This window comes from Triticum aestivum, chromosome 2D (assembly GCF_018294505.1).
Source record: "Triticum aestivum cultivar Chinese Spring chromosome 2D, IWGSC CS RefSeq v2.1, whole genome shotgun sequence".
NCBI classification, from domain to species: Eukaryota; Viridiplantae; Streptophyta; class Magnoliopsida; order Poales; family Poaceae; genus Triticum; species Triticum aestivum.
In genome coordinates this window covers 421,997,498-422,010,753 of record NC_057799.1, presented here as the reverse complement: position 1 = coordinate 422,010,753, position 13,256 = coordinate 421,997,498, and the positions used below count along the sequence as shown (strand labels likewise).

Here is a 13,256-nt window from a genome sequence, read left to right as displayed (position 1 = left end):
TTCCGTCGTGGTGAGGTCCTCCTCGTGAAGGGGCTAGTGGTCTGCTTGCACGATGCGGTGAGGGGGTAGGGCCGAGTGGAAGCTATGTGCCTCAATGCCGGTGGCGACAAATGCATGTGGGTGTTGTGAACTTGTGATCCTCTTGGGACGCCACCTTGGTCCCTACCTTACCCACTGACACTCGGCCTCGGTTGACACGACGATGATGATGGCTTCATGTCGTAACCCTCTTGGGGGCGTTACCGATGAGTGGGGTGTGTTCCTCGAATGTGTCGACGGGTCTCATGTGCTTCCTCTTGGTGTCTCATTGGAGGCATTTAGGGTGTGTTTGGTTGCGTTCTCGTCCCAACATAGTTGTTCCCTCTTCATGCATGCTCAACTCAACACCCCTCTTCATGCATGCTTCTAGTGTATTTGTGCTAAGCTAGCGTGGACTCATACACCCTTCATACACTCTACCAAACATCCAAAAGTGGGCCGAGAAGGGAACTCTTGGGCTCATGCACCCTTCATACACCCTATCAAACACACCCTTATTAGTGCGTCCTAGTGTGCTTTTGGTGCTCTCTGCTAGTTTTGTCATGTTTTCGTTTGATTAGCTTCTGAATTTTTTCAAAACATTGTATCGTTGGATGTGCAGATTTATTAATATAGAGCGGTGCGAAAACTTGTTTCGAAGTAGGTGTTGGTAGACATGTTGGTTCTATTTAAATTTTGACTGTTGGTGTGTGTATAAAAAAAAATCAGTTGGTTGGTTATTGACGCGGTTACTTTGGCCTCTTAAAAAAAAGTGTTCGGGAGCAAGATTCGATTTCTATAGCCCTTTGAATTGGTGATGAAGGATAGCAAACCTACGCTGCATGGGGTGCTGTCTTAGTTGATGTGCTACTTGATATCATTATTTTTTTTACGGGATATTTGATATCATTGTTAGTGAGTTGTTATTACGGTCTTCAAAAGCTTGCACGGTGAGTACGTTTACAGGTTTCCTTTTTGGTCACTGCACGCTCAGTGTACATTTCAAGCTTCGACGAGCAACGTAAAAGTGAAGGAAAACCTGCTAATATAGTTTTTGATGTAGTTGTACATTTTACACGTTGTCTTCTGTTGTCGTCCTTGGTTTATGTTGCTCGCTGATTTTCTTGATAAACGTTAGATGTAAAATGCCCTTTGTCTATGTTTACTAAAATAATAATAATTTGGTAGTACCAGTAACTATACTGATGCGACGGAGACTTTCGATTTATTATTATTTGTCACGAATTCGAGAGATTCCCCGCTAGTGAGTATTTTATTTAGGAAATCGTTGAGCGGGGGGAGGTGGAGAGAATCCCCACATGTAGATCGGCGATTTACTGTTTATTTCGAGACAATCAGTAGAGGAGGGAGAGATGCCTCACTGACCGTAGCTCCGGCGATAATAGACACAGGTAGGTCGCACAGTGCTGCATTTGGATCACGTGTAGTTTTCTCCTAGGCTAAAATTTGCCACACGAGTAACAATGCCTTCCGGCCATGCTTTCGCCTAGCATCTGATGTTCGTTCTGGTTCCTGTATACATGTGAGCCCCACTAGAGATGGATGAAATGTAAGGAACAACTGAGGCCAAGATCTGACCGATCCGTTCTGAAAATTCTGAATTCCAACATTGGACCACATCACCAGCCGCCTCCCCACCTACCCACCCACCCGCTTCGCCCCCGCGGCGGAGCAGGACCGGCGTCCTCCACCCCGGTTGAGGCCCCCGGGGATCGGCAGCGACGTTTCCTAGTGCGAGACCATGTGCTGTGCGTGCGTTCAGTGCTTTTTATTACACACGGAAACGGCAGAAGCAACGCCTTCCTCGTGCCATGGCAGGCGCCGGGCACGAGTGAGATTCTGACCACGTCGCCGGCCGGCGGACGCACGGCGTTAGTAGGGCCCGTAGAGTTTTACGTGCATAACTAAGCACGACTGAATCTCTTTCCATTTCTTACTGCGCGCGCTGAAGAAAATGGATGTCGTCCTAATCCAATCCGAAATCCCTCCCTTCTACTGTATATATAGCTGCAAGCGCGCAGCTCGCTTTCTCCCGTTCCGTTCCGCGTTCCTGACCCCTACCCCGCCACGGACAAAAACCCAGCAAGCCGCGCGCCTCGGAACCCTCCTCGCCGGCATGGCCTGCTCCCACCTCGCCGCCGCCTCTTCACCGGCGGCCGCCTGCACTACGTTGCGCGCTCGGGCGACGTCCCCCGTCGCCGGCTTCGCGCGCCTTCCGGCCACCCTCCGTACGAACCGCTCATGCCCCTGGTTCTATACATGCCTCTGTTGTTTTCTGCCGGATCTGCCGAATCTCAGATCGATTGGCCTTTGCCCTCGCAGATCCTGAGAGCGGTGGGTTGGCCCTCAGGGGCAGGAGGGCGGTCACGCCGGTGGTTGTCGCCGCCGAGACGGCCGCCGCGGCGCCGGTGGCCGACCGTGACGGAACCCCGGCCGCGGTGAAGCAGCCCATCATCGTCATCGACAACTATGATAGCTTTACCTACAACCTGTGCCAGGTATACATGGTTTCACATGCTCCTGGCCTATTTGCATTCCGGCTGCTTCTGGTCGGTCTGTGTATGCCATATCTTTGCCGGCATAGATGAGTCACTTGGTGGGTTGATCCGGACGTTTCAATGTTCATAGAGTTTTTCCTCCCATGTTTTTCCTTTTTTGCCGTGCAAACTGGTTCGAGCGGAAGTCGCATTCTCGGTTGAGTCAGGCCATATTTTCCAGTCAAAAGTAGTTTTTCCATTTAAAAAGGCAGAACAAGTTTCCACTGCCCTCAAGTATACTTTTCGTAGCATGGAATGTTGTTTTAGGGATTCAGAATTATATATGGTCTGGTACAAGAATTTATCTTGCTATTTTAACCTTATGTGATGTTTTATCACAATGTTCTTTTAGAAGTGTTACACAAATGTATTTCTACATTTGAGAAGCAACATGAATCTGCTAAGCATTTTTCTACATTTGAGAATTAACACGAATCTGCTAAACATGCTGTTAATGCCCAGTTGTTCTAATAAATCCTAACAACAGAGGATAACATTTGGCAACCAAAGTCGCAAGAATGTTTTTTAATTAGAAGTACAAAGTTGGATCCTCTGAAATCTATTCTCAAAGATTTTCCATTTAAAATATGACCTTCTAAGAAGCATTCCTTGTCTGAAAGATCCAAATTAGAATCAAGAATGCATTATTTGGTTAGGTTTGGTGTCTGTTTCAGATGCACGTACTTATGAGACGGTTAAATCTATTTTTCGCACCTTTATTTTAATATGACGTGAACACATGCTATGAGAAAACACGTCTTGCTGAAATTGAGTGTTTGATGCAGTATATGGGGGAGCTTGGATTAAATTTTGAGGTGTACCGTAATGATGAACTTACCATAGAGGAGGTAAAGAGGTATAGTTCTCTGAGCACCACTTCAATTGTAATTTAGTTTCATTCTGGTCCAACTAAAGGGGTTATACCATATTACAACTTTGTTGATGATGTTCCTTTCTTTAATCTTATGTAGGATGAAACCACGAGGAATACTTATTTCTCCAGGGCCTGGTTAGTGTCTCTTACCGAATCTCAGAACAGTTTAAAGTTTCTGACCTTACGAATAACATTCATATTTCTTCTTTAGGTGAACCGCAAGATTCAGGTATATCATTGCAGACTGTTCTGGAACTTGGGCCAACCATCCCAATATTCGGAGTTTGCATGGGTCTGCAGTGCATTGGAGAGGCATTTGGAGGTTAGATTTATCTCTATGGACACATGGTTTTCCATGATCTGTTATTCAGTCTTGCTGATGTTTTTTCTCCTATATGAATATACAGGGAAGATTATCCGCGTTCCTTCTGGTGTGATGCATGGAAAAAGCTCTCCAGTTTACTATGACGAAGTTCTAGGAAAGTCCATATTCGAGGGCTTGTCAAAGTATGATTTCTCAACCATTAAGTAAACCATGGATTGTCGGTTCTAGCTTACATTACATAACAGTTGACTGACACTGCTATTGTGAACATTGAACTGCACACATGTTGTCTTTGCTTCTGTTTTTATGATAACCAGGAGTGCTTTCGAGCTCTATTGTACTTACCTGTTTAGAGCACGCACTTACGTTTGTCTTGAGAAATTTTGTAGCATGTGCCATTCAATGGCGAGTCGAATTTTTAACATATTCAATTAGTATTGATGATAGTATGCTAGTATGGAGGTAGCTTTTTTTTCAACCACGGAAAACAATTCTGTTTGTTTCCTTGTTCAGTCTGGCACTTGTCCAAATTGAGCTTCTGATTTGACATGATCCTCACTTTGATGAACAGCCCTTTTACCGCCGCAAGATATCATAGCTTGGTCATTGAGGAGGAAAGCTTCCCACACGATGAACTGGAAGTCACGGCATGGACTGAAGATGGACTAGTCATGGCTGCTCGCCACAAGAAGTACACGCATATCCAGGTATTTCTCAACCCCACACATTATGTGTCGCTTAGGCACAATTCTCTTATCGCTCTCGCGAGAGTGCTAACTGGTATGCTGTAACTCTTCCAGGGGGTCCAGTTCCACCCAGAGAGTATCATCACCCCTGAAGGCAAGAGAATCATCCTCAACTTTGCGAGATACGTCGAGGAGTTTGAGAAGCAGACCTCCGAGGGGAAGTAGAGCATTCAGGAAGCAGAGCAGTTAGAGGAAGTAGAGACTATTGTTGAGAGATCAGATCAGGCAGGCAGGCAGGATGGGGCCTAAAAGGCAAACAGATTCAGAGGAAGGGAATAAGGGAAAAAGAGCTTTCCGTTGCCATTAGTTTGGTTCATTGTAATATATCATCGTGGATCGAGATCCCGTATGAACTTCATTTGGTCAATTATGTGCGTCGTGGTGCTCTTTCTCAAATAATAAATCGGTGGAAACTGAAGTTGTTTGCAATTTTTTACTGGTTCCATGCCTTCTGGCACAATGCTTCAAACTTCAGAGTTCAGAATGTTCGCTATTTGTTCTCTGTTCCGGTTTATGCCTTTCCCAACTCTCTTTTTGTTTTCGAGAAAAGCCTTTCCAACTCCTAGCTTTTTTTTTGAGAAGTTCCAACTCCTAGCTAATAGTGGACCGACCTGACAGCTCGGCCCATTATTAAGCCAATGAGCGAAGGCCCAGTAGACACAAGAGCCCAGACCACAGCTACTGGGCCTTCCCAGCTATGCCGACTAAAACCACCTCCCTTTTTTTCCCAGAGTAAAACCACCGCCTCTATAAATAGCGATTCAGATAGGACGAGACGGGGAGTCCAACGCACCATACCTCCAGCCCCCGTTCCCTTCCACCTGTCTGCCTCTCTCGCTTGTCGGCTCAATTCTGTCTGTTGCCCTCGCGAGCGGGGGCGGCGGCGGCGATGGACGGCCACGGCCACGGCGACGGCCGGCAGCCCATGCTGGAGAAGGGCCCGCCGAGCCACCGGGAGCGGCACTTCACGGCCGGGGAGGTGGTGCGCGACGTCATCATGGGCGTGTCCGACGGCCTCACCGTGCCCTTCGCCCTCGCCGCGGGCCTCTCCGGCGCCAGCGCGCCGTCATCGCTCGTCCTCACCGCCGGCCTCGCCGAGGTCGCCGCCGGGGCGATCTCCATGGGCCTCGGAGGGTAACTTCCGATCCCTCCCGTCCTCTGCTTTGCTTCTCAATCACGCGCCGCTCATCTAGCGAAGTAACCGAGGTTACAATACAGATACGGATTGTTTTGTCAACACGCGTGTCTGACGACTTAACGGGTAACTAACAGAGTAGTACAGATCGCGCGTAGTACAGACGCGTGTCAGCATTTGCAGAGACACATGGACTCTGGCACTCTGCCCCTTCGTTTATCGCAGTTCTTACTATCGCGAGAGAGATTAGGGAGATGCATCATGCATGTACCCTGCCTCTCTGTATCTGTATGAGTGATTGGGTATAGATATATTGATATCAACACTAGATTAAGCTAGCAAGCGAGAATTGTTCTTGCTCCTGGTGTCAGAATTATGTCCAACTGTAATGGAGTAGAATGCAGTACTGCTTATAGTGAATCTACAGTTGTAGTTATGCACATCCTAGCTACTGTTGTATGTTATGAAGCTAGATCAATTTAGTCATGACTGCATGTATTCACCATGGCACAGGTGTACCTGCTGAATCTTGCTTTGTTACATCGTGAACGCCTGCTCATTCTTCTGCAGATTGCATTGCACACACGCATCGCTGTCTAGCCGTCTGTTCGTTACTTTAGCCTCAACTGCAACTTGCAAATTACCCTCATGTCGACCACAAAACTTATTGGAGAAAAGTTAGCCCATGAGATAGACAAGTGCGCGGACATGTGGCCCTCTTCGACGTGCTATTTCAGCACACTTTATGTTAACATCACGACTTTTCAATTCAAAAAGTGCCCACAAATGGCAGTGGAGAATAATGCTTGTCCCTTTAAACTGTGGAGAAAGACAAGATCACATTGTTTACAATTCAAAAAGTGCCCACGAATGCATGATTGTGAATTTTCTGATCCGCCACTGTGCCATGTGGGTAGGTACCTGGCTGCCCAGAGCGAGGCAGATCACTACAAGCGGGAGATGAAGAGGGAGCAGGACGAGATCATTGCCGTCCCAGACACCGGTACATGGACATAACTGGATAACAAGTTACCAGATTCCCCCAGTGTGTCTGTAACTTGCAGCCTGACCGTTGGTATTTTGACTTGTTTAATGATCATTCAGAGGCTGCTGAGATTGGGGATATCATGGCAGAGTACGGGCTCGAACCGCATGAGTATGGCCCCGTTGTGGAGGGCCTCCGGAGGAACCCGCAGGCTTGGCTCGAGTTCATGATGAGGTATATGACAAGCAGCTACTGACACTATGTATTGTTTCTGATTGTACTATACTGAAAATGTAGATACTGCCACAGAACTGTCAAGACTGAAAATGTAGATACTGACACAGAGTTGTCAAGAAAACAAAGCAACTGCAACAATTAACAAGAGCATATTGCGTGTGATAGGCATGATTGCTTTACTAACCGGGGCAATGTATTCAGGTTTGAGCTCGGATTGGAGAAGCCGGATCCTAGAAGAGCCTTGCAGAGTGCTTTAACAATAGCGCTATCTTATATCATCGGCGGATTGGTCCCTCTCCTGCCCTACATGTTCATCTCCACGGTCCAGGACGCCATGCTCACATCAGTTGGAGTAACGCTGCTCGCGCTCCTTTTCTTTGGCTACATCAAGGGTCGGTTTACTGGGAACCGCCCGTTCCTTAGCGCTGTCCAGACTACTATTATCGGTGCTGTTGCTTCTGCTGCGGCATACGGGATGGCGAAGGCTGTGCAAGCTAGATAATCTTATGGGGTGCACTTGTATCCAAACTTTTCACTAGCCTGCAATGAATTCAGAACAGATGTGAATTTGCTTCTTTGAACAAAGCATTATACAGTATTACATTGCAATCAGTTGCAGATGAAGCTAGTCTGTTCCTCCTTTATCTAAAAATGGAGTAGAGCTCTTACCTTACATGTAGTCATGAATAATTGTTGCGAGGATAAAATACTTGCGTACTAGCTCCATGTAAGCTGAACTGAGATGAGATGTCAAGTAAAGTGAAATTAGCGCAAAAGTCCATCTTGGACTGAAACCAACATAACTGACCATATCAAGCACACGTTTTTATGCAGACTGGGACTCTATGGGTAAACTTATGGAAGTTACTGTTCTACCACAACTAGGTTTAAATAGAAGAAGCCATGAGCTAGAACATAATCATAGAATATTGATAAAAAAAAATTCATAGAATATGCCTTACGATGATTTCAGGTTTTTCAACTATCAACCCAGCCTGAGAGAGTAGAGTTGCCTGAGCAAGGAGAATCATTTGAACCCTATAAGCAACCAATACTGCTAAAAAAATTGCTCAAGGCGTCTCAGAATTCAATTTTCAAGTAAACAACTGTCACCATCTTATTTATTTACTAATCAGATAAGTAAAATTACAAAACCAAAAGACCATCTAGCATGTAGGCTTTCCCCATGCTACGCTGCGAAGTAGCATCCCCCATCGAGGAGTGGATAGCAATATTTGTCTGCCTAAACTTGCAGAGCCTAATCATATTGCATTTTTCTATCTCGGTTCTCGGAGACCGATGGTTCTCTACTGGTAAGGAAGTACTCATAAGATGTCTTTACCCAGAAACCTTATCTATCGTGGTAGCTCTTGGCTGGTTTCTTCTTGACAAGTTCGCTGATCAGTGAAGTATAAACGCCAAAATCTGGCACCATTCCGGTTGCACTTTTCAGCTCTTCAGAATCAGTAACTTTTCCATGCTTGCACTGCCCATCCAAGAGAATGTTGTATGTGATATCATCTGGGGACACCCCTATATTGAGCATTGCATTCAGAAGCATGTCGGCATTCTTCAGCTGCCCCAGCTTGCAGAGGCCACTCATAATCACGTTGTATGTCACAACTCCTGGTTTTCGACCCTTGTTCTGCATCTCCTTCAGTAGTTTAAAGCCTGTCTTCACGTCGCCTTTCCTACAGAAGGCGTCAATCACCATTGTGTAGGTCGTGTTGTCAGGCTCCAAACCAGCTTCCATCATCTCAACAAGGACCCTCTCGGCATCGACTGGCCGTCCTGCCTTGCTCAGCCCGGAGATGAGTGCCGTATATGTCACCTCATCCAACGCAACCTCTTCTTCCGCCATTTTCTGCTTAATATCCATCGCTGTGTCTAGCTTGCCGTCCTTGCAGGAACCATCGATGAGTGTGGTGTAAGTCATCTTATCTGGCTTCAGACCTGTACCCCTCATCTCTTCCACAATGCATTCGGCAGCCTCAAAATTTCTCGCCCGACAAAGCCCATTCACCAGTGCATTGTATGCCACCAAATCTGGCATCACACCCCTTGCCCTCATGTCCTGGTACAAGTCCATTCCAGCCTTCACATTCCCATCCTTGCAATGCGCATCGATCAATGTTGTGAACACAATGGCATTGGGTTTCACGCCTCTCTCGCGCATTTCACCAAACATCATTGTTGCATCCTCCATCCTCCCTGAACTGGACAAACCCTTTATCAGAGCACTGTAAGTGTAGGCATCAGGTGTGATACCCATCTGCGCCATTCCCTTGTACAGCCCGTCTACACCGTCCAGATCGCGCGCTCGGCACATGCCTGAAATCAAGGTGTTGAAGCTGACCACAGTCGGCTGCACGCCCCTGGTTCGCATTTCGTCGAACACCTTGCGCGCACTCGCAAGGTCTCCAAGTCTCACAAAATCTCGCATCAGCACGTTGAACTGCCTGACCTCCGGGGTCATGCCGGCGTCAAGCAGCTGCAGGTAGAAAGCGTATGCTTCGGGGGTAGTGGGGAGCCGGCTCATGAGGCCGAAACACACGGGCGGCGGTAGGCGGGTGCCGCCGCGGAGGGCGAGGAGGACGAGGGAGCAGGCGTCGGCGAGGAGGCCCTCGTCGGCGTACGCCGCAGCGAGTTCGGAGACGAGAGGGGCGGGGTCTCCGGGGGAGGCAGCGGGGACGAGGAGTGGGAGGAGGCGCGGCGGAGAGGAGCGGCCGAGTCGGGAGACTAGGAGGCGGAGGAGCGGGCGAGCGAGGTCCGGGAGGCGGTGGAGGAGGAGGAGGTGGGACATGGAGAGGAAGGAGGAGGGCGTGTGGCGGAAGAGGCCGGGAGGGGAAGCGAGAAGAAGTAGGCGGAAGAGGGAGAGGAGCGGGAGCGGCGGGAGGGAGAGGGGGTTGGAGCGGAGGATTGAGAGGAAGTGGGCGGAGGTGAAGGCGGGGAGGAGGCGCAGGAGCGGCGCCGGCGCCGTGGCCGGGAGCGGGGCGGGGTGGACTGGCAAAGTGAGCGCGACTTCGGAGGCGGCGACGATCAGGGGGTCGGCCTCGGTCGTGGACGGCGAATGCGATGGCGGCGCCCGCGGTGCGGCGTACCATGGGAGAGGGGAGGTCGGCGCCGGCGGTGTTTGAGCGGGGGGCTGGAGGCGCGGGCGGTGGCGGAGGGCTCTCCGCATGTTTGCGAGCGGTGGGGTGGGGTCGGAGAGAATGAGCCTCCGTGGCTAGTGAGCTTCGAGCCCGCCAAGTTAGAAAGATGGGACGGCTCGGTCGATCAAACTTTTTTTTAGGGAACAGTCGATCAATCTTACTGTTTTTTTCTTTCTGTTTTTTATTCGGAAAAGTGGAGCAACCCCCGGCCTCAGCGCACACAACCATATTGTCAGTGCAAAGTTCAAAGGTACAAAGCAAACACACCTGAAGCCGAATACCTCGCGTCAGCACCTCCCGAGACTGCCGTTAACCCAGCTAATATTTTGTAAATAATACATTTTTATATTAAATTTCAGAAATATTACACCGTATTTTTTTTTAATATTACCCAGTTGGCCTACTGCTGATGGCCTCCAGTCGGCCCACTGCCGGCCGATTGGCAGTCGGCCCATTGCCGGCCGATTGGCCCCAATCGGCCCACTACTAGCCGATTGGCACCCAGTCTATTTTCTCTAGGCCGACAGGTGCATGCACCCATCTATCTGCTGAATAGATGGCTAGACTTTTAATTGTAGTGAAGTGTAGCCTAATACCTCTGTTTCTCAACTAAGGGGCAAGTTACCCCTTACTATATTTTCTTGTACTTGAAGGCCTAGCAACTATTGTCTAGCAATAGTTAATTGGAGTAGCACATATTGAGGGTTTTGATCACTTCAGAAAACATGTGTCATCATTGCTTCAAAGTGAACACCTTCAAGAAAGGATGATACATGCGCCGCCATATCAGATCCATCGATCTAAACTCACATAGTGAATTTTTCATTATAAAGCCTCAGTGTTCAACAAATATTAACTAAATGTTAATATTTTTTCAAATACTTGTTCAACATTTTTTGCAAATGCTTGATTAACATTTTTATATACATGATCAACATTTTTTTAAATGATTCTTTAATATTTTTCAAATACCTATTCAACAGTTTTCAAATATTTGTTCAACATCTTTAAAATACTTGTTCAATATTTTTTAAAATGCTTGATCAACATTTTTATATGCATGATCAACATTTTTTTTCAAATACTTCTTCAACATTATTCAAATACCTATTCAACAGATAAATGGGTGCATGCACCTATCGGCCCAGAGGAAGTAGACTGGGTGCCAATCGGCTAGCAGTGGGCCGACTGGGGCCGATCGGCCAGTAGTGGGCCGACTGGATCCAATCAGCCGGCAGTGGGCCGACTGGGGTCCAATCGGCCAGCAGTAGGCCGACTGGATCCAATCGGTCAGCAGTAGGCCAATTGGGTAATATTTTAAAAAAATATAATGACGGCGTAATATTTCTGAAATTTAATATAAAAAATGTATTATTTAAAAAAATTAGCGTTAACCCAGTGGCAGAAGACAAAAACAAAAGAGAAAATACATAGCTTTTGAGCAAAGCTTTCAAGAAGAAATCATCGCATGTGTGTCGATGACGACGAGTCTGACCGGATGTCGAGCTCTAGATTCCCATTCCCAAAAACGAACTTCGAGCCACCACTTTCAACAAGGACACGACGCAAGCGCGTCGACATTGCCATAAATTTTTTCACCGAAGTGTGTAGACTCGATCTAGACGCCTCTACCATCATCACCTATCTAGACTCAGGACACCGCTTTTACTGTACATAAATAAAATATTATACACATCTTTTTGGGGAAATGGACACCGTCTTCTCCTACACGCACCAGCGGGCACTATAAACGAAGCTTGATCCCGCCTTTTGACTTCTCGAACGCCATCGAAACCAGGAAAACGTTGTTACAATGCAGCGGCTGAGAAATCGCCGGTTGGATAGAAGACCTCCTCCTGACAACGATCCGAGAAGCATATCACTGTCCTAAAGAAGGCCATGGTGAAGAGGATTGGATCACCACCTTAGATTCAGCCAGCCAGATCTGGCGAGACCTAACATCACAAGCTCGCCGATGTCGATGAAATTGGACCAAGATACAAAATGCCACCGTCTAGTATGTTGGAAGATGCCTTAAAAGCGTTACCTGCATAACACGAAGACACAATCATATCTACCAATTTAGAAGATACGATCCCTCCTCCTCCTCTACGCCGCCGACGAGGGGGACCATGAGTAGGGAAAGTTACTTTTGATCCATGTGATGCCGTCTTCGCCACCATAGCGTAGCCACCAGGGAAAGAAACTCTATTAACTAAGAGACCTAACTACACTACTACAACATGGACTTGGGGTACCCACCCCCTCGCATCGCCGACGTGGCAGGCAAAGGAGCTGCTTGTTCCCGTTTGAGTCAATATTACAGCTGTTACTACATATTTATGTTGGTCAAGCAATAAATCATTCACATAGTAATAAATCTTGTTTGGGGAAAGAATATTTTTAAAACTTCAAACACTTACTTGAACTTTTTTTCTTGAAGTACATATACAACATAATATATTTTAGAGGGTCGGGTCAGAACGATGTCTGAAAGTTGTGTCAATTTTTTTTTCATGCATGAACATTTATTGTGAGAACAATATTTGGTAATTCCATGAACTTTTATTTGACACGCATGGATAGTTTGTTTGATATACATGAGCATTTACATTTGACGGTGAACATATTTTGAATTTTAATATTGTAATTCTATTAATAAACACAATGTTATAAAAAGTAATTTTACAAATCAAGATCACGAGAAAGCACAACGACCTAATCAACCTTTACTCATTCTCTCGTGTGGGGTTGCATCACTCGGTCCTGTAGTTAAAACTAGTTTGTCGTCACACCAACAACCTTTTTAGCGAACCATGGGTGCAAAGTTTTCGTAGTCCATGGACATGTCACGACCATGATGATCCCCAGTCGCAGAATATTCAGAATTTGGTTGGGATTGCGATTGGCTGCAACAGTTGTGTTGAACACTGAGGCTTTATAATGAAAAATCCACTATGTGAGTTTAGATCGATGGATCTGATATGGCGGCGCATGTATCATCCTTTCTTGAAGGTGTTCACTTTGAAGCAATGATGACACATGTTTTTTGAAGTGATCAAAACCCTCAATATGTGCTACTCCAATTAACTATTGCTAGACAATAGTTGCTAGGCCTTCAAGTACAAGAAAATATAGTAAGTGGTAACTTGCCCCTTAGTTGAGAAACAAAGGTATTAGGCTACACTTCACTACAATTAAAAGTCTAGCCATGTCACCAACAATT

The 13,256-nt window shown here is 46.8% G+C and overlaps 3 protein-coding genes across 3 annotated transcripts; 2 read left to right on the top strand and 1 right to left on the bottom strand.

Moving 5' to 3' along the window:
• Nucleotides 1-1,862: 1,862 nt before the first annotated feature.
• LOC123053560 (anthranilate synthase beta subunit 1, chloroplastic) lies at nt 1,863-4,950 on the top strand. The gene is made up of 8 exons (XM_044477027.1): nt 1,863-2,267; nt 2,362-2,537; nt 3,362-3,432; nt 3,548-3,585; nt 3,662-3,772; nt 3,858-3,957; nt 4,347-4,482; nt 4,576-4,950. The coding sequence occupies exons 1-8, from the start codon at nt 1,994-1,996 to the stop codon at nt 4,684-4,686; spliced, it is 1,017 nt and encodes a 338-aa protein (XP_044332962.1). The 5' UTR covers nt 1,863-1,993; the 3' UTR covers nt 4,687-4,950.
• A 341-nt stretch (nt 4,951-5,291) lies between these two features.
• On the top strand, nt 5,292-7,598 carry LOC123053561 (vacuolar iron transporter 1). Its single transcript, XM_044477028.1, has 4 exons — nt 5,292-5,655; nt 6,574-6,659; nt 6,761-6,875; nt 7,080-7,598. The coding sequence occupies exons 1-4, from the start codon at nt 5,411-5,413 to the stop codon at nt 7,378-7,380; spliced, it is 747 nt and encodes a 248-aa protein (XP_044332963.1). The 5' UTR covers nt 5,292-5,410; the 3' UTR covers nt 7,381-7,598.
• Nucleotides 7,547-10,113, bottom strand: LOC123053559 (putative pentatricopeptide repeat-containing protein At1g09680). The gene is made up of 2 exons (XM_044477026.1): nt 8,229-10,113; nt 7,547-7,615 (listed from the first exon to the last, which is right to left on the bottom strand). The coding sequence occupies exon 1, from the start codon at nt 10,057-10,059 to the stop codon at nt 8,230-8,232; it is 1,830 nt and encodes a 609-aa protein (XP_044332961.1). The 5' UTR covers nt 10,060-10,113; the 3' UTR covers nt 7,547-7,615; nt 8,229.
• Nucleotides 10,114-13,256: the final 3,143 nt, after the last annotated feature.

Coding starts and splice junctions, on each gene's coding strand:
- LOC123053560 (XM_044477027.1), top strand. CDS start 1,994: ATGGATGTCGTCCTAATCCAATCCGAAATCCCTCCCTTCTACTGTATA. Junction 3,433..3,547: donor ACCATAGAGGAGGTAAAGAG/GTATAGTTCTCT, acceptor AATCTTATGTAG/GATGAAACCACGAGGAATAC. Junction 3,773..3,857: donor CATTGGAGAGGCATTTGGAG/GTTAGATTTATC, acceptor ATGAATATACAG/GGAAGATTATCCGCGTTCCT.
- LOC123053561 (XM_044477028.1), top strand. CDS start 5,411: ATGGACGGCCACGGCCACGGCGACGGCCGGCAGCCCATGCTGGAGAAG. Junction 6,660..6,760: donor CATTGCCGTCCCAGACACCG/GTACATGGACAT, acceptor ATGATCATTCAG/AGGCTGCTGAGATTGGGGAT. Junction 6,876..7,079: donor TGGCTCGAGTTCATGATGAG/GTATATGACAAG, acceptor CAATGTATTCAG/GTTTGAGCTCGGATTGGAGA.
- LOC123053559 (XM_044477026.1), bottom strand. CDS start 10,059: ATGCGGAGAGCCCTCCGCCACCGCCCGCGCCTCCAGCCCCCCGCTCAA.